Source organism: Trachurus japonicus, chromosome 19 (genome assembly GCF_045865225.1).
Source record: "Trachurus japonicus isolate A0001 chromosome 19, Traja_1.0".
Classification (NCBI taxonomy): domain Eukaryota; kingdom Metazoa; phylum Chordata; class Actinopteri; order Carangiformes; family Carangidae; genus Trachurus; species Trachurus japonicus.
The window spans coordinates 15,279,905-15,303,616 of record NC_140925.1 but is presented as its reverse complement, the minus strand read 5'-3'; the positions used below and the strand labels follow the sequence as shown (position 1 = coordinate 15,303,616).

Sequence of the window (23,712 nt, the reverse complement as noted above, 5' to 3'; positions counted from 1 at the left end):
GCCTTCCTGTCCACACCAGGTAACAAGTGGGTGTTTTATTGGGAGCTCTTGATTGGGTTTGTGTGGCTCTCCCTTACAGGAGGCTTACCCCCACCTGCTGGTGACCTCTGGTAGTGTTGAGGAGGGCCAGGTCTGCGGGTGTCCTTCCAGGTGGGGTTGCTCCACGGCTGATTGTTTTTCCGTGCAGCCACAAACACATCAGCCAGAGTAGCAGCTTCTGCAGCTGATTTGGATCATGCTCCTTTACCCAAACCTGAAGCTCAGGACACAACATTCTCAAGTATTGTTCCAGAATAATCATTTCTCCAACATCATGAACTGTTTTTACCTTGAGTTGGATCCACTTCCCATACAGCTCTTTGAGCTCACATAGAGCTCCTTGGGGCTCTCATCAGGTCCAACATCCAGTGAGCGGAACCTCTGCCTGTAGGTCTCGGGTTAACATCATATTTTCTCAGTATAGCAGTTTTTTACAGCATCATATTCCAGGAATCATCAACATCCATATTTACATATGCTCCTCGAGCCTTACCAGTCAGAAGTGGAATGAGATCGGAAAACCCAATCTGATCTCGGCCACCGACATGCAGCTGCTATCCTCTCAAACGTAATGAGAAGTGCTCAACATCATCATTTTCTGTTAACTTCTCTAGTCTGGGTTCATGAGAGAATCGAGACTGACTACGGATTACTCACAGGCTGGATGGGCTCGACTGAGGCTGGCAGCTTGGGCCTCAGCCGACCACCATCTGGGTCCAGAGCCTGCACAGTAGAAGTGGGCTCTAGTGCTGGAGATGTATGTGCCTGCGCTGCCTGTACATCCTCCTGCAGAAGCCTGAACTGGTTATGTAATGCTTGGAACCGTTGCTCCTGCTTGTAGCTTCTTCTTTCCTTTTCGCCTCCCGGGCCTCCTGTTGCCCCATGAAGGCCTGCAGAATGCCTGTTAAGTCTCTCAATGTTGCTCTCTACTCTCTTCACCCCCAGTGCCATCTTCTTTTAAAGCTCCCTCCTGCATCTCTTCCTCACTCTCAGCCTGGGCTTCCAACCCTGTTTGTGTCCTGAGATCTGCTCGACCACCTCTTGCCACTCTTCCTCCACGGGCCCGCATGTCTTCACAAATGGAGGAGAAGACAAAAGGGGAAAAAAGGAAAAAAAAGAGAAAAAAAAAAATACCTGTGTCCTCAACTGGCTGATCCCACCACCACTGCCACCATATGTGAGGACCGAGTCGGTTGCAATGAGGACAACAGATAGTAACTTCAAAAAAAAGGGGTTTTATTTACCCAAAATATACAGAAACAAAATTACTCAAATGAACATAAGGTCTGGGCCCATAAAAGAGGTCAAATTAACAAACCTGTGCAAAAGTCAACTGAATAAACTAACAGAAGACAAAACAGAACAGAATTAAACAGACCTAACTAATGAACACAAGGGAGAACTTATATACTGGGTGGTCAGCCCATACTAACAAAAGAGGGGTTAACTTAAACCCTAAACACAAAAGACCACAGCTAATTCACAAACAAACAACTTAGGAAAGGTAACGTATTAAAATAAACACAATCTATGCATAACCAAACAAACTGAAATTACTAATGGTCTAAGGAAAATAATAAACATAACTAAAACACTAAACTTCCCCCCATGGTGCACCAGCCCTTGGGTTGGCCCAATTAGTGCCGCCTCCTATAAAATGGCCGAGCGTGTGGGGGCGGATCCTTTTATCAGGAGGATCCCAGCAACACCAACAGCACCAGCAGCACCAGCAGCACCGGTAACGTTGTCATGGCTGTGTGGCCACAGCTGTGGCCATCACAATCTATAAAGTACTGATTATGATATTACAGTTAATAAAATACATAGTTTAATGAGAACAAACCTCAGGTGGGTGTTTACAAATGTCATACACAGATGAGTTCACAGCAGGTATTTCTGCTGAGCCCAGTAAATCTACGTTATACTTTGTTATAATCATCCTGAGCAGGTGTCTTACATCATGTCAGAACGTTTAACACAGCAACATGTTCAGCTGTAGACTCACACCTACATCACAATGTCACACCACTTCGAAATGTCTCCATTGTTGAAGTTCCTATTGATCTAAACACATCTACAGTGACAGTTCTGATGAACTGAACAGCATCAGCTACCCAGAGTGGGTGTCCTATTCTGCGGACTCAGTGTGCTGTATTGAGGTGCATTCTGGGAATTATACTAACTCTAAAAGTGTCGGATGGTTCGGCATCAGTAATCCCCTGAGCCCTGACACACCTTTTAATAGAAAATGATTTGTAATAAAGAATGTTTTGTAACAAATAAAAACAGAGATGGTGGGAAATGTATTGTCAATGTCAGACATTAGAGAGATTAAGTATGTGGATATTTCCTGGAGGCAGCACCACCAGTGAAAGTTGATGTATTTGTATAGCAAAAATAGAAAGAAAACACATGTTTTTTATCGTGGTTTATAATATTAAAATGAAAATATGAAATATTAAAAATCAGGAACAAATGTTCCAGGTCTTGATTCAGCCAAGTTATTTGAGTGTATGCATTCAGATGGGTTCTGATGATGATGTATTTTCTCCCCTTCCTGCACCAGCAGTGCAGAGGAGAAGCTCTGGTCCCAGCAGGACCCTCTGGTCTCTGCAGGTTGAGCTTGTCGGTCTTGAACAGAGAGACAAGAGAGACATCTGCAACAAGTTTAAATGTGACTGTCCTTCACTGATATCTTGGCGGAGTCAAGTGATCCCAGAAATAACAAGCATTCTCCTGATGTCACTGCCTTTGAGAGTCTGTGACGCTTTTTTCCTTCGGTCATGATGCTATCTGTAGAGCGTCAGTCTCTGGTGACTGCTGTTAAACTGCTCTGCACTCATTATATCCCCTCATCATGCCAGGCCATATCTTTTGCTTTTTCAAAAGTGAGATCTTTGCCCATCTGCCTTTTCTTTTCTTTTCTTTTTAAAAAGAAAAATTGTCTCTATTTGTTCAGTTGACTGTAGTTATTGGAGTATTTGAGCTGTTAGAATCTGTCTCTTACGACAATTACTTTTATGTTAAGGTTTCTTCTGTATATTAGTCAACTGTTTGTGGTAAAGTGACATTACAATACTCTTATACACCCAACAAATAGATTTTACCACCTTGGGTTAGTCCTTTAATAAAGAGATAGATAGAGGCATTTTGGTAAAATGGACTTGCACTTGGTATATAGTATATATTCTTGGACCACTCAGCTCTTTCCACTGTATGTTGCATTCACCCTTTAACGAATCGTTTGAAAGTTACTCATTCACACACCCAATGCACAGATTGGAAAGCTGATGTGGGTTCAGTGTATGTTATGCTTTACTTCATAACATACACTTTACTGTCTTGCCCATGGACACTTTGACATGCAGAGAAGACCAGGAATCGAACCAGTGACCTTATAATTAGTGAACAACCCGATCTACCTCCCGAGCCACAGCCGCCCTGTTTATCACCGAAAATACTGCACATATTTACTAAATATCCTCTAATAAATGCAGTTCATGCAGTAAAGCATAAATGAACTGACACACAAACGTGTGAATATGTGTTTATTCACAGGGTCTCACACCAAAAGTGGACTCTCTGGCGTCAGAAGAGATCCGTCGTCTGCAGGAGCAGAACAACATCCTGCGGGCTGTGGTCACTCAGATGAGGAAGGACATGGAGGGTCTCATCCATCCCGTACCCCCTCCCCAGGCCCAGCCACAGACCTCCACTCCTCAGCACGGTCATCATCCAGAAGCCCCAGCTGCCACCTCCACCACCCCCCCTACAGCTGACCCTCGGATGGCCACCGAACCACCCCCCCAATCCAATGACAGCCCAGCAGGTGTGGACAGTATTGTCTTACATAAACAGAGCTACTGTATCTGAAAGGTTCCATAAAAACATCTTTATTAATGAATGTGGTGGCCATAAATGCAGTCTGTGGTGCTCACAGCTTTGCATGAATAGGGTGTTATTGATTACTACCAAATATCTATGTATATGTCTTTATATTAGAATTTGGTGTATTGAAAAATTTTGTTTTTCATTGTGTGAGTCTTTGTGCATATAAAACCCTTTGCACATTACATGGACAAACAGTGAGATGTAACAACAGTACAGCAGACTGAATGTAGAGTAGCCGCTCACACAGAGAGGACGAGACAGCAAACAATCTGACAGAATTCTGCTGGTACCATCGGGTGAAAGTTGATGTTCTCACATTTTGGCTGTTTAACATAATACCACCTAGTAACTTATTGTGTGATGAAACCTTTATGTCTTATTCATTAGTCTTTGTCTTTTGTCTTTCTCCTCAGTGGGTGTTTTTGTAGAGAAACGTGCTGAAACTTCTGCTCTGCTGAAGCAGGAGGACAGAGTGGCACATGTAGAGTCTGCTCTCACCAGCATCATGCAACAGGTACCAAAGAAAATCCGACCTATCAGCTCCATCCAGGACTGTCTGACTGTCTATGAGACAGTTTTCTCTTCTTGTATGTCATCTCTCCAGTTAAAGATGGTGGTCAAACCCTAGGAAGATATTTTTCAACCTGCTGCAACAACAGAGTCTTTTCAAGTGTCATCTTGTCTTCCTCTCAGAATGCACTGGTGCAACAGCTCCTAGAGGAGAATCGGCACTTAAAGAAGCAGCAGCTGGCCTCAGGTCAGTTTCAAAACGTCCAGGTTGAAAGAAGCCACCCCCATGTCCAGCACAGCAGGCTGAAGCAGGCAGCGTCCTGTATCGCCCGTCTGAGCAGAGACAAACAGCAGCTGATAGAGATGTGCAACCGCCTCCGTGCCCAGGTCACCACCGCTGGACTACAGGGTACAACACACATACACACACACACAATCATGGAAAGCAGACAGTGATATCAACACTAACATGAGAAGGTAGCAACTGGAAGTTCCTAATCCATTATTCCATCCAGAGTGAAAGCCAGCAGTCCACCATGACGAACATACAGAGTATTTAAAGGTCCGGTGTGTAAAATGGGGGTAAAACCGCAACATCTAGCGTTCACAAATATGGCGGCACAAGATGGCGACATTCTCGAAAGCACGACCCTTGCTATATGTATATATAAAGTAATAATTCTAAGGCTACGAAAACCAAACAAATTTTTATTTTATAGCGATTATACACTTATACAAATATATTCATGGGTAGTATATTCAGAATTTGCCAATAAACCTTGCCAATTATTACACACTAGACCTTTAAAACAGTAAAAGATGCTAAATACATGACAGATTATCATAAACTGAAGAATAGAAGTAGGTTAAATATTGTTGTAGGAGTGTATCCCTGTGACATTTTTAACAAGATACAAATTTTTACATTTTAACTGGATGAATTTTGTCATTGGACATTATCTTTCTTTGACAAGTCATCAGAGAAAAAGTGACTAATAGCTCTCAAACCCTCACAGACCTTACACAGAAACAAGGAATAATGTCCAATGACCAAAGTCCTTCATCTGGTTAATATAGTTACAAATCACCAAAATCAAAATAATGTATAATAATTTTTATAAGGTATGACTATGGTATTTGATCTTGCCTGTTCTAATTCGACTCCTAAAAACCACTGACACAGAAAGAATCCAATCCAGGAGAAGCTGACAGCAATGGTGGTGATGACAACTCCCATGATCCCACACTACACAACTCAGCTGTCTTGTCTTATTGTTTTGACTGAGAGATCCCTGTCGGAAAATTCATTACTGTGCATTTGATATGCATATCACTGATGATGGCAGACCTCAGTCAACTTGTTGATCAGTGAGGACAGGAGGAAGCATGATAAGCAGAATGACAAGCACCCAGAGAATTAATAACACTGTGTGTCTGACAGAAGCAGCGGAGCCAGAGAAGGACTCGCCCACAGAGAAACAAGGAGAGCAGCACGACCGACTGTCTGTTCTGGAGCAGCTGCAGTACCAGCTCACCACACAGGTACCTGCTCTAACTCAACTCAACCCCTGCTCCTTCCTCCATGTTCTTTTATTAATGTCTTATCTTTTTCACACCATCCCACTTCAGATTAATCAAGTAATTAGTAACTTAAAGGTTCACTTTGGCACAACAGCACAAAAGCAGCTGTTAATTGTGCCTATTTATACCATTCACTTGTCACCCAAATCTGTTCACATCATCACTGTGATATTTGAGTCATCATTGATGAGCATCAGCCAGTCAGTGATTGATCCATTAAGCTAATAGAGAGACATTACAAAGGAAGATGCTTCACAGTTATACAGGGGAAAGGATGGCTCATAAACAGTGACTTGAAATGAAATCCATAAATTTCACAGATTTTTGTATGGATTTGAAAAATTTAGCAAAACATCTGAACAAATCATGTTTTACTACGAGGTTTCATGTCTCATCTTGTATTAAAAAACACATGCACCTGGTCTAAGTGTGTGTGAGCTGCACACATTCTTTTGTAAACACCAGGTTACATGAGGAAACTGATAGATGTTGGCTAATTCCCCTGCTCCCAGTCTTCTTACTGTCTTCGAACTGTATGATAAACACAGGTGTGAGCTTCACATCAGTCTCTCTAGGTTCACATAAGAGGACATACATATACATATACATATATATATATATATATAGTCCAGTTGTGTTGAAAATAATTACTAATGTTTTTTTTTATAATTGTTTTGTGCCAAATAAACAGGGATTTAGAGGAGAATGCTAATGACAAAAGACATATTTGGTCAGGGAAATCAAATAATGTTAAAATAGTCTATGAGTGTGGCCAGTAGGGGGGGTAAGAAGAACCATCCATGTGCTGTGCTGTTTACAGTAAGTGAGGCAGAGGGAAAGAAGCAGCAGGTGAGGAGAGTGACGATCACTACAGCCAGCCACTGAAACTGTGTCTGAAAGAATCTGGTGTTGTGTGTCTGTTCCACCAGCAGAGCGCACAGTTCCTCCACTAACGCCCCTGTGTCCACAGGAGCTGCAGTATGCTCTGCGCCAGAGGCTCTGCACTGTCTCTGAAGCCAGCGACCCAGCTCCTGCCACGAGGGGGACAGCCAACCCCTGGTCACAGGGTCACACAACCACAGACAGGCCTGAGGTAACTGTTGAACATGTTGAATGGTTTTCTGTTGGTACAAAATGGGAATTTACACATTCTCATTTGGCAAAAGGTTACAAAGGATGTCTGAAACCTCATTTATTTTCTCTAAATCTAAAGTCTGGTGCATCCGAGTTTATGCTGAGATTTGTACATATGTGTTTTTATTGTCCTGGGAAATAAACAAAAATAAGTGCAACAATACAAATTGTAACAACTGCACACACAACATCTTTATAAGAGTTCCCTCTGCTGTTCTCTTGGTCTTCAGAGCTCCAGGAACAAAGAGAACACTCCTCCACTCAGCCGGTCACAGAGCTCAGTGGATTTGGGTCTGCAGCCCCGTACAGCTGTGCCCAAGTCTCTGTTGTCGTCTGAGGAATCGCTGCGATCGCTAAAGGAGCTGTGGGAGAAACTAGACCTGGCACTCAGTCCATCTCTTCTCTCAGAAGGTAACCACACCAGGAAAGCCACCGCCTGGCAGAAAGCTGACACTGTTTATTTTCACATGCCTGAAATGTTTCTAGTATCTGCTGTCAGGTCAGAAAAACCTCGAGTTTACAACAGATAAATGCCAGAGCTGCTTTGGTGCTTCATTCCCTGCTTCTCTCAGCCAAAGATTTGAAACCATTCCCTACCAGTTTGTGAACATTTTCTCCCAGTGAAGAAGTCAGTACAGTCATGAGTGGCTTGTCAGTCGGCCTCGACCCTTTGGGTTGACAGAAGAGGAATGGGCGAGACAGCAGCGGGAGAGAAAAGTGACACAAGTAACAGCTGTCTGTCCACAAGTGTGGTGGGTGGATATGTGGACATAGCATTTTTTTCACATGCATGTTCCACCTAGTGTTGTTTTTGGCGACCTGTTTTAATTAGTTTTAGTCTCGTCTTTCTGTCAAACTGTCATTTTAGTTTTTATTAGTTTTAGTCAGGATCATACTCTTTTTTTTGTCTAGTCAAGTTTCAGTCAACTAAAAGTCTGAGCATTTTAGTTTTATTTTAGTCAGAATAATCCATGACTATTTTCGTCTAGTTTTAGTTGACGAAAACTGATGGCATTTTAGTCGATGATTTTCATCTCTTTCTAGTAATATAATTCTATTTAACCGGGTCAATATACTATTAATATATAATTACTGTGTATAGTAAAGACGAAACCACATTTTTCTTTTGGTCAAACCCATTTTACAATTCAAACATATTATCTTATTATTATATTATTGTTACCTTATAGACTCAAGAATACATCCATTCCCGATATGGAAGATGCTCTGCTCAACATTTTTATTTTCAGTTCCCACAGATATTTTGGAGAAACCCACTTTACACTCTCTCTCATGAAAAGATACACATACACACTAGTCACACACGTTTGTTGTTTGACGATCCGCGGCTGCCCGGCCAACGGCAACTAAACATTACAACGTTATTTCGTCTCGTCTCGTTTTGGTCAACGAAAATGAAGAGACATTTTAGCAGAGTTTTATTTTGTAAACCACATTTAGTCTTGTTTTTATTCGTCAATTATATTGCATTATATACTTAATTATAGTTATCGTCACATGACCACCATTTACGTTGCGTCTCGTCTCGTTTTCGTCACGTGATAAAGGTTCGTTGACAACGATATTCCGTCATAATTTTCGTTGACGAAAGCAACACTAGTTCCTCCATGGGGCTGACAGCTTCTGGTTTTTACTGTCTCATACTGGATTCAGAGGATTATATCTTTGCACTCATCCCTAAACACACCAAGTCAGCACATGAGTTTGGACTGTAAACAGGGATGTAATAAGTGTGTCAACAATCAGGAATATCATCACACCAGCGGGCATAGTTCTCAGAGAAGGACAGACGGCAGGACTGTTGCCCAACGTGTACGGCTGCAGTCTCTCCACGGACCGGTTTCTCAACCAGAGCGGCTGCCAGATCAGGCTGAGGCACAGTGATCAGCATCATACCATCCAATAATTGTGAAACATGATAAATGTGGCACAAGACAAGGTTACAGTACACATCTGATTACTGCACACAGAGGGTCAAAAAGTGTATCGCAATTATAACAGCAGAGTGGAGCCAAGATTAGATAAAGTTCCTCTTACTTCATTGTGAGCGAACACGATGTTTAGAAATGTTAAACCTGAACCTCTGTCCGCGTCAAAGACCATCATTAGTTCATGTGTTATATTGTTTTATTCAAGTCTTTGCACCAGTTTATAAGGAAATGATTTGCTCTGATTAGAAAGCAGCCATATAGTTTTGGATTCAGGCCTGCATGAAACACCAGTGACCTCATTTGACTCTCTCTTTCTTTGAAATCTGATAACAGCTACATTCAATTAGCCTGGATGCTTCCTGCCACAGCTTCACCTTTTTGTAATTTATAGGGCTCCATTATTACAACAAATCTAAATATTTCACATTCACATCCTTCCTCTGAGACACAGCTCCTTAAAGTTTCCCCCAAAAGTTTGCTCATGCTCAAATTCAGTTCAAATTTAAAATGTTTGAATCTGAGCTGCTGTCATCAATCATTATGCTATGCTATGCTCTATGGCCACACACATCAGGCTTGGGTTGTTGTCCAGAGATGTTGTTACAGTATCTTTTTATATATATATATATTTTTTTTAACAATTACTAGACATTTCATCCGATCCCATTTGAATTCCAGGCGACCCCATGTGGGGTCCTGACCCCAAGGTTGAAAATCACTGAATTAGGAGTTGTAGAAGTAAAAACTGTAGCAGTATATGTGCACCAAAGCCCTAAACATGTGTAAATGTAATGGTGAATCAAAGTGAAGGGAAAGTCTAAATCGTGTAAATGCCACTGCTGGTCACAGACCTAAAACCACAGACCCACATGGATACACACATTTAAATCAGAACTGGGTTGAGGAGACCAGCAGAAGAAAAAAGTTCCAGCTGTGCCAACTGTTTAAGTTGCACCTCTCTTCTCTTGTCTGCACCCGAAGGTCCAGGTGAGCTGAGCAGGAGGGAGGAGGCTCAGTCCGGTGGTGCTGGAGTCCAGATGTCTGTGCATGGTGTCAGTGCTCCCATGCATCATACCCAGCCTCAAACTGAAGCCCAGCAGAGGATGAACCCATACAAACCATCATCACACAGCACCAAGAGCAGCAGACCAGGAACCACAGGCAAGATGAGTAAGATCAGGAACTACAATGTTAAAGACTGAAACACACACACACACACACACACACACACACACACACATAGAACAATATGACAGTGTTCTGGTCATGTCTCACTCATCGTGTGACAATAGTTCAAATCTTCTATGGCTCTGGAGGAGCTTTGTCATGGCTGATGTCATCGGGTTATCTCAGCCACAAATTTATAACAGAAAGCTGCTGCATTACCGACCAAGGACATGGAGTCTGTAAAGGAAAGGTTTAATGAAAACACAATTTTACTGAACGTCTAAATTGGACCTATAATAGGAGCTCAGGACATTTCCTCTACTGCTTTGATTTGTCCAATTATTTTTTATTATCTGCCTCTAGTGAATGGAGGGCACTCCTAACGCTGATATGTGTAGAATCTTTACATAATTACTTCCTCCTCTAAATGATTGTGATAACATGAGAACACGGACAATACGGTCAATCACCTAAAGAGAAATGGGGTATAAATCAAGAAACACCACATATAACAAAACACAGAGAGTAGAGCTCACATGTGTGAGTAGTGAAGGCTGCAATTAATAGAACTACAAGCTTTACTGTGTAAAATGCTTCTTCTGAATGTATATATTGTTTAAGACCATTCTGTGTTTTTTATTTCCTTGGAATAAACTTTTTTATTTTCAGAAAAAAATTTCAAGAATTATAGTTGAAACTGTCTCGTTTCATCGACTGAACTCACAAATCTGACACTGACTCATGAGGGTAAAGAGAGTTAAGTAAAGTTCTCAGTGGGTTCTAGACTAGATTTATGGCGCCCGGGCAGCTCATGGTCAAAGCAAAGACAATGAGAAGTATTGCATTGTCACATGTCATCTCCAATCTCTCTCTTCACTAATTCCCTGTCATCTTTTATGGAAGCACACAGACGACAAAAGCTCTGAGAGAGCACAATGTCTGCAAGTCCAGCTCTGAGAGCCTGCTGCTCTCATGGACTTTTCAGAGTATAATTAGGTTAGGATGAGGGAGGACAGGATAATGAGTGGAGCAGATGATCTAAGATTGCCAAGAGGAATTGTTTTACTACATCTGAGTGAGTATCAGGGATCCTCACAGTCATTTTCAGTCTGTACCGTCTGAGCACAAACTCACCTGATCAGTATAACCAGAAATCTAATTGGCTTGATATAAACTTAATGTCCACTGCAATCTGATAGATCTCCATGTTGGATTAGAACATATAGAGTGTTTTGAACATGAAGAGTGTCTTTATATTTTTCAATTCCTTACGTTTGCTTGTCATGTACTTCTCTGCTACTGTAGAAATGTACTTGCTACAGTAGCAGAGAAGACAATAAATAAGTCTTATGTCTTGTGTCTTTAAATAAACAAATAGTAATAATAAACAAAAATAAGAATGAAAATGATCATATTCAGATAGACATGAGTCATAAACCAGGAGCAAATCAGTGTCAATACCGAAAATCAAAATCAAGAACCAAGCTGCATCTGGCTCAACTAGAACCAAGATGGCTGGATAAGCTGTTGCACAGTCCCAAAGTTAAATCTTAAAGGTGTACAGAAAAGAAAATTGAATTTGAGCCCACTCTGGATCATAAAATGTATGTAATACCTCATATTTCATATTTATTCTATTTTTGAGTAAATCCGGGATGAAAGTGTGTTTGTTTTTTTTCCGCATTGGATAATGCAGGCGCACGGATTATACGTCAGCCTGCACACGATTCACCAGCCACTGATATTGGATCTGTCATCCGTCATTCAAACGTCTGAGACACACACACACACACACACACACACAGAGCTCGGTCTCGCCCCAAGCTTTGAATATCCCGCCCGCGGGTAAACTCGTGTTGCAGCTCGTGACAACTCGGCGCAACAAACAGGACAAACGGCCATTTCTGTACACCTTTAAAATGTATGAATGTCCTCTCTGATGCAACAAAAGCTGACTAAACCTGCCAAATGAAAACTGCAGCCCAAATGTAACAGAGAGCTGTTGAGAGGTGGAGGATGACTATGCAACAGACAAAACTACTAAATAAGAGTGAGCACTGACTCCATTCACACTGCGTAGTTTGGAGTGTGTTTCATCCAAATGTCCAGACTCTTGTAAATTGATATGGCAACACAAACATCAACACATGAGGAAGTGTGACATGGTTAAAATGTGGAGGTGTGAGTGTGATTTTAGTGGTTTATTGTCCCAGTGTGGCCTTGACCTTTTACCACACTGTGATCTTGACTGGAGCTCATCACCAATTAACTTCTCTGCTTTTCACTAGAAGTCTCTCTCTCAACTGGACCGAGACTGGGGATGGTTGTAACAGCATCACTTTCACCAACAAGGGATAACATTAGAGTGATGTGATGTGATCAATATCATGTGTACCCACTCACTCCCTGACATTGCATGTGAATGTGCATGGCTCTATGAAGAAGTGTGTAGGTTTGTAGGTAACAGGTCGGAAAAACATGAGTTATGGGTTGCCTGGAATGCTACAAAGTCATAAGTCGTGACTTGAAGTTGTGATTTACGGGTTCAAAAGCCTGCCTGGAACACGGCATAAGTGTCAACCATCTTTCCTGGAATTTTACACAGATTATTAGCTGCTTCTACAACATTCATTGGTATTATCAGAAGATGTTCTTTAAGATAGCTTTCTAATGTTAGAATCCACACCACTGTCACTGTTGTTCATTTAACCATCAGTGATGAATTATTTTTGTTCATTCTGAACCATAGAAAGATGCTTTAGTGTTGGAACATGCACAATAAACTTACATAGATGCATATTTTGTGGTGTGGTCTCAGTTCTTAGTTTTCAATCTCACTGTTACCCCGGTAGTGGGGTAGGTTGTAACAGTGGCACTCCTTGCATTTGACATCAAATAGTGAATTCTGTGATATAGTTTAAGAAGTGTAAGGCACTGCTATTTGAAGTGGACAAATGAGAGGATTCTGTGTCAAAATTTGAGAGCCCTATCATGAACACTCGGCAAGTTATAGGAGCTGAGACCAAAAGTGTTCCAACCATCCCCGGTCTCTCCTTTAAATGTAACTTCACACCACATAACACACCAGTATGGAACAAGGAATACAGTAGGGAGTCTGTGCCACCGAGGACTTTGTTCCCGTTTTTAAAGGGGAAGTTTCTTTATTGATACACACACTTTCTAAAGACTTAAGCCAGTCTGAACCACAGGAAGTAGGGCGTTCACATAGACAGTTTCTCCAAATCGAACCAGTGTCTCTTAGATCATTGGTTAGAGAAGACATTTACTCAAATTTTTTGGGTCAGGGCAGTTTTGCAAAGAATTGACTTTATGGCAATATACTTATCAACAGAGTTTTAAAAACATTCTGTTGTGTGATGTGAAGTGATTTTAATCTAATCAGTGAGAAAGAATTTTGGAGACAAAGATGTTAAGAAAATAAGGTAAAGCAGGAAAAGGTGTGGACTTTCTTCCAGTTTTTAAAAGGGAAGTTTCTTTATTGATACACTACACACTTTCTAAAGACTTAAGCCAGTCTGAACCATAGGAAGTAGGGTTAGGGTGTTGAAACTCCTGAAGCACAGAAACATGTTCAACACGGGAAAGCGCTTTCACTGTTTTCATTACTAGACATGCTCACTTCATGACTCTCTGAGCCTGGGGTCAGATACAGATGGAGATGGGTTGGTTAAATGTTGACAGCAGCAGCATATTTTCTATGAGCGGTGGAGCAGCAGGCATGCAGCAACAGAATGAGTCCAACGCTGACGTCTTCAATACACAGCTATGATTATGTGTTGCGGTGAGAGAAGCATGTAAACAAGCAGGTTCTGTGATTTTGCACATCAGCTATGAAATGAATTTCTATTAATCACCATAGAGCATGCAACAATAGGTCAGGCCTTTACAATTAATTTCCCATATGTACAATTATGTTCCTTAAAATGTATCATATGTGCTATTGATGTGATTTCATTAATCTGCTCCAAGACATTAATATCTCTTCAACAATGTTTTTATTTAGCCTATATATTTGTACGGCTGTACTAATTTGATTTTTATTAAAGAAAATGACCTGTGCAATTCATAGCAAATAATATGTACAATGAAATGTATTTTTTTCAAGGATATAGGTCGTTTCTATGAAGTAACAATCTGAGTCAAACTGAAGCACTGCACCTGGTGTCCATGACAGGGTTGTCAAACAGTCTATAAATACAGCCATTTGATTTCACATCCTGTCTGCTGCAGTTATCGATCCCGGGGTCACCGTGTGTTCTCTACCTCCTGTTATCACTGCGCTGCCACAGTAGGTCAGCGGCATCAAGAAAACCCCTCTGTTTCCTCAGCACATCATGCTATGTGAAATGATGAACTCCAGTAACCTCAAGAAGTCAGACGAGCGCTCCTGGCGACGTCATCACCGTGGCCCCGCCCTTTAATCACCCTATCTCGCAACGGCGCCCGCCCGCCCCCTCTGATTGGATTACGCCTCACACCCCCGCCCCGCGATTGGCTGCTTCGCATGCTATCCAGGATGCTCGGATGTGTGTACCCACGTGTCCGAAACCGGTTTGCATCAACTGTAAAGCTAAAGTGCTAAACATTAGCGGTGTGGACCACTGCTGCTGCTGCTGCTGCTGGAGGATGAGGGGAAGGAGGCTGTCCACGTCTTATCTCGATGCGCGCCTGAAATGTCTCAATACAGTTGCTAATGAATGTCAATCACAAACATAATAATCACATTTCACATTATCAGCCCCGAATAAATATTCATAACAGGACTGGACACAGAAAAACTTTATTAACAGTACAAAACAAAATGGTACTGATGCTAAGGCTGCTACTTTAGTGCTCCGTCCGGCATCAAAGCGTGCGACTGAGCGATAGTACACCTGGGGCGGAAGGATACTCTCACACTCACCTGCACACGGTGTCTGGATAATGATAAAGACGTTATACAAGGTCGCCTATAGAGCCGAGCACTTACTGTAATTCGTTGTTACATTTTCTAACTAGTTTCAGCTACTTCAGGCTAAATACACAATTTTATTTGTTCTATCTTTGAGTGAACTTTTGTTGTGAAAGAGTCGTCTGATGCTGCGGGCGGCCGTCAGTGCGGTCGTCCGGCGGGGCGGAGCAGGGATGGGGAAGAGGAGAGGAGAAGAGTCACTTTGAACTCCAGTAACCCCATCTCTACATACAAATTTTTTTTCTCCCTCTCTCTCTTTCTCTCTCTCTCTCCGTGACTACGGGGGCGTTCAACGAATTACTCCATCACTGGCTGGATCCGAGAGCCCTGCCTCTTTTCTCATTGGACTGCGCGGCCAAGCCAAGCTGTCAGCCCATGTGGCGTGGCCAGACAGAATGTGAGACATTTAAATTCATCAGAGAAAAAAAGATTCACTGGAGCACCACCGAGCCCGACGTGAACCGTAACGTTACAGCGGCAGCCTGCCCGTCCTTTTCCTCCGCTCTCGCTCACAAGTGAGAGCAGCAGCAGCAGCAACAACACACCGGGGAGATAACGGAGACACTACATGTCCTGCGGACGCTGACGGGGTTTTTTTTTTCTTCTTCCACCAAGCGGCTCGAGTTTGTGATTTGTTTTGTTTTCTTCCTGGCACGTCAGACACAGGTGAGCGGGCTAACGGTCATTAGCCTACCGTACCGTCATGTGAGACTGTGTATGTGTGTCTTTCTGAGGAGACAGGGAGGGTTTGTTAACTTTAGCTGCTACAGCTAACTGCTGTTCACACCGGGCTGTGACGGTGTTGTATTAAAAACACACAGCCCTCCTTTAATTAACGCTATGACTAGACATTTTCTTTATTAAGCTGACTTAGACATTACGTTTCTACTCGGTGTAAAAGTCATATCTCCACCTCTTGCAACTGGAAACTTTAAGAATTGATTTACATTGTGTTTTTCTTTCTCATGCTGGAGATAATATCATACATATCACATACGTATAACAATACAAATCCAGATTCCAGCATGTATTATTTATGTTCATGGCACAACCTCATTGTCTATTTGCACTACATGTGACTGTGCAGTACAATCTGGCCTCTTTATTTATCTTATTTTATTTGACTTTTTTAAATTCATATTATTCTTAACTTATTGTTCAAACCGGAGTCAAATTCCTTGTATGTATGCAGCATACCTAGACAATATTCTGATTCTTTTAGATGCTGCTGCATCCTATTTAAGCCCAAATTGATAATTATTCTGCAGTAGCTGCTTATACCTGAAATATTAAGTGATAAAATGGCCTCAGTAAATTTGCAAAAAAACAAAACAAACAAAGAACAAAGATTGGTGTATTTGCCTCACAACGACAGCTCTTCCTATTATAACTGCCATTGTCCACTACAAAATATAGTTATTTATTTAACAACCTGTCTGGATAGGGTGTAGCCTATCCTGTGATGCTGCCAGGCCAGGCCAGGCTGATTTTCAAGATTCAAGATGTTCATTGTCATACACAGATGTTAAAAACCATGCAATGAAATTCTTACTTGCATTGCCTCCTTTCACATTACAAAAAGATAAGTAAGAATAGGATAAGAAAGAAATAGGCTACAGACAATTAAACACAACATTCACACATCTGAATTCTGTGCATGAAGTGCCTGAGTGCATGGTGAAAAGAAGCTGTTGCTGCTCGTCTTCTTTGTTTTATATAGTGTCTGGACATTTGCCCTAATTTTAGGGTTGAGCATGAATTAACCCAGCCTGGTTAAAATAATCCCCTCGCTCCATCTGTAACTGTAGTACTGTGTAGTAGCTGCTGTTGGCTGGAGTAAATACTAGTGGTCTGTTATTGTTGTTGTTGTAATACTGAGGGTGTTGCTGGCAGACTCTGCCCTGGTGGATGCTAATAATAAGCCATGATTAACACCCAGAGGACAGGCTTGTGCCCAGCATGACAGCCTGCAGGTCACCACGGTCACCTACCACCCTTGGCCATACAGACTACCTGCTCAATGAATGGCAGAACGTCGGGGTCGAGATAAAACAGAACTTCCGTCTTGTGCGGTGACTGGTACAAAAGCCTCTGGCTGAGCTGAACCTAATGACATGACAGACAGACAAACTGACAGGCACAGTTTGTTCTTTTTTAACACTGTAGTTGGGAAATGACAGTCAGTCCACCAACCATGTTGCCAGCTTTGTTTGTCAGCGAGGTGTTGCAAATTTAGTTTTTAGTCAAATTATATAAGCATCTAAGCTTTTTTTATTTTTTATTTTTTATTATTGAGCATCAATGATACAGTATGTAGATAGAAATACCAAAGGATCACTATATTTTAACACCCACCCCCCAAGAACATGTTGGACACTAGTCCAGTAAAAATAGATACGAGGCATTATTTTCACATGGCAAATAATGTATATAAGTAGTGTAGTGTTGAACCCAAAAAAATAGAAACAAGACACTGGGAAAGAGCCTATGCTATTGTCTGGTTTTCTTTCAAGTTTTAACGTTGTATTGAGACTGAGGATGGGAACCAATTAGAAGCATATGTGGAACTTTAACCGGTGCCAAGAGAGCTGTATAGGAACGAGTTTGTCTTCTTCACTTGGCAGTGGAGGATTCCTTCCAGTTGCCTGCAGAGTAATGATGGAGTTCAGTATTTGTCACCATTGTGTTTCCACCTTCACGTTCCTTGCGTCAATGCTATGTGACAAGTCAGGTCTTGTTGTGATGTGCTGTCGGATGAGCTCAGCAGCACTAATACCCACAGTGTTTGGGGCTGATGGGAATCAACACAGTCATCCTTGCTGAATATGCTCAGGATTGATTGCATGGCTCATATAAAGTGCTGAGTAACCGTACCGTGTGTGTGTGTGTTGACCAGGCCAGCTTGAAGCTAGGGTGTTAGTGTGATCTGGGTCAGGTAAGGCCAGGTATTGTACTGAAGGTGCTACGTTAGGTTTAATCCCAGGCCATTGTGCCATGCAGCCCAAATCCTTTCAGCTACTGAGCTACAGAGGAGCAGGACATGTTGTCATACTGTCACTGTCCTGCCTCCGCCTTGGGTCACACTCTGTGTTTATTAATGTACTTGTGTACTTTGTGTTAAGCTTAGTTCAAACATATGCATTCAGGTTTTACAAGTGGATTTTCAAACCAGAAACAAGACAACTCATTTTTTTCCTTAGCTTTCTATCTCTGAGCTCGCTGTATTTGATGTGATGGTGCGGTGAGTTTTGGTCTGGCCCTGTTGGGCTTTGTATACCACTGTTCCAGTTTCTGCAAAGTGTTTCAGAGTTCATACACAGGCCCCTTAGAAACCTTTGGTCCAGCCACAGTTTGACGCTGAGAAAGCTCCTCTTTGTCTGGAATAACAATTTGACTTCTGACTTTCACTTCGTTCTCATGCCACTTTCCTACAATCACAAGGCGGTTTAATGAGCTATGATCTGTTTGGAATTTGAGGCACAGCCTTATTTATAAGAGGTGAGCACGCAGCAGTGGCTGCTGGTCGAGATGCTTGAGGATGCAACTCAAGGAAATCTGAGAAGTTAAGTTGGTTAATGCCCCGAATTGCTTCAGTTTGATTGCTAACCTAGAAACGGTACATTTAGAAATGTTTTTCATTTTATACAACATAACTTTCAGTTCCCATGGGATTTTCATTAGATAGGTAGATGCTTTGTAAAGAGAAACGCACTGAAGCGCTTCTGGAGGTTTGTGTCAGAGCGTTGTTGTACTTAGACATTGAGCTGAAAAATAAATAAAAATATTTTCATACTCAATCTATGCCCTGGTGCTATATTCAAATTAGATTTTTGATAGAATATACTATTCGTCTATGAACAAGGATGGCACTCAGTAGACTGTATACTTTCCTTAAAGAAAAATAAATGATGAAAATGTAAAAGAATTTGCAATTTCACAACGTTGAGGAAACTGATTTAAAAAAGAAAAGAAAAAAAGACCAGATCCATTTACATCATTAGCATATCTTTATTGCAGAAAAAGCACAATAAAACAAAGAGACACAGATTACTAAAATAATACTGTAAAAATGTACAAATATATTTAAAACAAATGAATATACAGGCTTTTATGCCAGTGCTTCCTGAGGCTTGATATGTACCGAATACAGCTCGTCCTCTGATTGGTCAGAGCCATGATGACGCTGTTGTCACTTTGGTATTTAAACATTGGCTTCGTTGACCATTGGCCCATTCCTCCACCAAGCTGAAAGCAAATCATTACAGAACTTTTTGCATAATCCTGCTATCAAATAAACACACAAACTGACATCAGTGAAAACATAATGAAGCATTATGGCGCTACAGAGATGCCCCAGGCTGATATAATGGAACATACTGGTTCCCAGTATGAACATTACCATTTCCTTATAATTTTCAATGAAAATGAAAAGAAATTACAGTAAAATCATGGGTGGATTTTTTTTTTTGCAAATTCAGCCCAATTTAAGATTCTGGTAGACTCCCAGACACACGTGGACCGTCAGCGTGAACACAACTCTGTCAACATGTGCAGTCAGTACTCACAGTTGACACATACCCGTGGAGACCATTGTTACATGACTCCACAGTGGCCCCTTCAACTACGCAGACAAATTATAATTAGAGTTTAAGGTACTCCACTCACTGACCTGGGACCACATGAGACACTGGTGCTCTGTCCATCACCCAGACATGTAGCTGTCATCATCATTGTCCTCTCTGCACTGCCACAGTCTCTTCTACTGAGCTCAAATAGATTTTAGGTATTGTCATTTTTATTTTATAATGTAGTATTTTAACTTTTGAATTGCATCATACAAGCCTAAAAAGTCTAAGATTTAAAAATCGAAATTTTAGGCCTTAAAAAGTCTTAAATTCATTTAAGTATTATGTTAGTCTTAAATAATTTTAGACAGGTCTTAATCTTCTTATGCCCACACATGTAACGCTACCTCAAATGCTCATTAAAATACTCCCGCGACACTTCATTGTGCTTTATAGAATGTATTTTCAACTACAAATATTTCTGATGTCTGTTTTTATGTCAAGGACTACAGATGGAAATGAGTGTCCTCGCTAAATCTTGTGCAGTCACTGCACGCTGTCCTGCGATAAACTAGTAAATAAACTAAATGAGCCCAACACGCAACTTACAGTATATATTGCAGCCAATTTACTTATTTTGTGACTCTGCATTTCTTTGTACGTTTTTGTTTGTCATAATATAGGTCTTAATTTTCATCCATAATGGTCTTAAAAAGTAAAAAATTTGAGTTGGTGAAACCTGCAGAAACCCTGATATGGTGATTGGAGAAATGTTGGATTTTGGATTTTCCTGTGTGAGGAGAGCTTAGGCATTGTGGGCTCAGGATGTGTGTTGATGTGTACATAGTGTGTTTTGAGGGGGGGGGGGGGTTGTCTGAGGGTGATGGCAGGACGTCTGCTGTACACCGAGGTGGAGATGCACACGCTTCAATGTAGGGTAACGCTCTCTCAAGCTGCCAGCTGATTGGCTGACGCGTTCCGGTCATGCTGACACGAAAAAGGCCCTGGCCTAGAAAACGAGGAACAAAGGCCAAGATACACACACACACACTCACGCACTGTTCAACATGGATCTGCTCATGTACACAGAATAGTCTATCAGCAGACTACATTGTCTGCTCTAAGTGCTCTTTCATGCATGCTCAGAGGCACTCCTCTCCAAACCTCACTGCTCAAACATGTAGTGGGAGACAACACGTCTGAATTACTTTACATTTGTCCGTGTGTTCATGTTTTGCTTTGATTAAGAATTTCAAGACTCTTCTACATACTGTTTTGTTCTTTCCCATCAACTGCCTGCTTCATTTCTGCAGTGTATTAGTGAGAGGTGCACTGATGAAATGTGACTATAGGGAGAGCAGGGATGGTTGGAACACTTGTCTCAGCTCCTATAACTTGCAGTGTTCATGGTAGGTCAAATGTTCACACAGAATCCCCTCATTTGTCCACTACAAATGGCAATGCCTTAATAATAATACATTATATTTGTTGGCGCCTTTCAAGGCACTCAAGGTCGCCTTACAGATAACAGAAAACACTATATCACAGAATTCACTATTTAATGTCAAATGCAAGGCATGCCACTGTTATAACCTACCCCACTACCAGGGTAGGTTATAACACAACCTGGGGTAAACTGTAACAGTGAGACTAAAAACTAAGAACTGAGACCACACCACAAAATATGGATCTATGTAAGTTTATTGTGCATGTTCCAACACTAAAGCATCTTCCTGTGGTTCAGTATGAACAAAAAGAACTCATCACTGATGGTTAAATGAACAACAGTGACAGTGGTGTGGATCCTAACATTAGAAAGCTATCTTAAAGGGGTATTTAAACATTTTGGGGCAGAGACGCAAGCTGCTCAACTAAACGCAATGGAGGGACACGGTATTTCCACGTTTCCCTCATCAAACTAAAATCCAAAAACTCCAAAACGCTCTCGTGGACAAGTTGTGACCTGCACTACACGTTCGCCATGCTATTAGATAATAACGTATAATTATGTCACATCACGACACATGAAGCAAATACTTGGAACTACTTTTGAAGTCACTCCGCCCAGCAGCCATGTTTGAATGTAGTTCTAGCTTTGCATTTGCCTCGAAAACAACTCTGTCTCGTAACATTATTATTTCATAGTGTGGTGAATGTGCAGGTCACAACTTGTCAACGAGAGCGTTTTGGGGTTGTTGGATTGTGTATTTGATGAGTTTGATGAGGGAAAGCTTGAAGTGCAGAGCTCACGTCTCTGCCCCGCCGATCTAAAAACAGCTTGCACCGACAAAGGTGATGAACCTACACCTAAGACTACAGGGATTGTGGTGAATTTGCCAAAATGTTGAAATATCCCTTTAAAGAACATATTCTGATAATACCAATGAATGTTGTACATGAATGTAAACCTTCAGCAGGAAGTCAGAAGCAGCTATGTGTGTAAAATTCCAGGAAAGATGATTGACACCTAATAAAACATCAAAGATAAAAGATGTTACAACCATCCCCATCCCTGTCAATCACTGTTTGACCAGCTGAACACTGATGAAATGATTCACATTTTACATAAGAACCTGCTCTTTCATCTTATACAAGTTACATAATTTAAACGTCAACTAGTCAACATTTAGACTTGGGGGGCGTGTTTAGCTCAGTTGTTAGAGCCATGCAAATGTACATGTAATGTAATGTCCCTTGTTGGTGAAAGTGATGCTGTTACAACCATCGCCTGTCTCCCCTACCAGTCGTGTGTGTGTTCACTGGAGCAGCTCTCCACAGTATCAGCTGACTCAGGAACAGCACAACTGAATTTTGATTTGTAAGATTTTCTGAAAAGCCCAAAGTGAAGGTTTGTTTTAATTACAGATCAGGAACCAGATTTTATATTATTTTATATTTACTAGTGGTGTAGAAAAAGTATAATTACACTGAAATATTGCAATATTTTTGTTTTACAATACTGTATTGATATTCAAAAACACTATCTTTTTTTTTTTTTTAACAATTTACATGCAAACATTCATGTTCATTTTTGTGTTGCATTAACACTCTGACTGCTGGTTGGCAGCAGTCATTCATGACTCCTCCACTCCATCTGAACAACGAGATCTCTGTCAAAAAAAGAAAAGAATTGCAATAGAAGACTGTATCATCTTTCTTATACTAGGCCAGATTCTTGCCAATACACACTTCTAATATGTATTACTGTGTTTGTCATCATTTACATGGCAGCACTATTCCATGAGTTTTCCTGTGCAGAATAGCAAACCTTGGTTGAATGGATTTTCGGCTTGCTGGATGAGCCAATGTAATATTCATTAGTCTAGTATCTGAGGATATACCACGGTATTTTCAGTTGTGCAGTTTTTCACAGTCTGACTGGCTGACTGCCCTCGTCTCACTGCTTCTCTTGCTACTCATTGTAATTTGCCATTTGACAAATAAACCTCTGAACTGCTGTTTCATCGCTTCAATATGACTTTCCTGAACCATACAATATTATTATATTATTATAACCCTGCTGTGAAGAGTTGTCCTTGTGCAGTAATACAGTGCATCATGAAGTTAGCCTGCACTGTGCTGTACACCGGTGCACAGTATTAATTCATCTCAGTGTATGAAATGCTGTCCTCCTCATATTGTTGACTAGAGCTGCAGCAATTCGTCAATTAATCGAACAATGATCGATTATTAAATTAATCGTCATCTATTTTGTTCATTGAATAATCGGTTTGAGTAGTTTTTAGAAAAAAAGTCCAGATTCTCTGATTTCAGCTTCTTAAATGTGAATATTTCTGGTTTCTTTGTGCCTTTATGATAAATATTGATTCATCATTTAAATAATCAACAGTCGATAATGAAAATAATCGTTAGTTGCAGCCCTATTGTTGACACCTCTCTC

The 23,712-nt window shown here is 41.1% G+C and overlaps 1 protein-coding gene across 3 annotated transcripts in view; it reads left to right on the top strand.

The window, feature by feature from the left end:
• The window catches only part of ccdc57 (coiled-coil domain containing 57), a 47,739-nt gene that overhangs the window by 23,874 nt on the left and 153 nt on the right, over positions 1-23,712 (top strand). Inside the window, exons 13-19 of one of the 3 annotated variants that reach the window (XM_085761719.1) lie at positions 3,598-3,868; positions 4,344-4,444; positions 4,624-4,849; positions 5,882-5,982; positions 6,992-7,114; positions 7,386-7,566; positions 10,089-10,277. In XM_085761719.1, the coding sequence (XP_085617845.1) occupies positions 3,598-3,868; positions 4,344-4,444; positions 4,624-4,849; positions 5,882-5,982; positions 6,992-7,114; positions 7,386-7,566; positions 10,089-10,277 (1,192 nt within the window). Of the gene's footprint in view, positions 1-3,597; positions 3,869-4,343; positions 4,445-4,623; positions 4,850-5,881; positions 5,983-6,991; positions 7,115-7,385; positions 7,567-10,088; positions 10,325-23,712 lie in introns of those variants that run through there. The other 2 variants (XM_085761718.1, XM_085761717.1) reach the window with 2 other exon arrangements.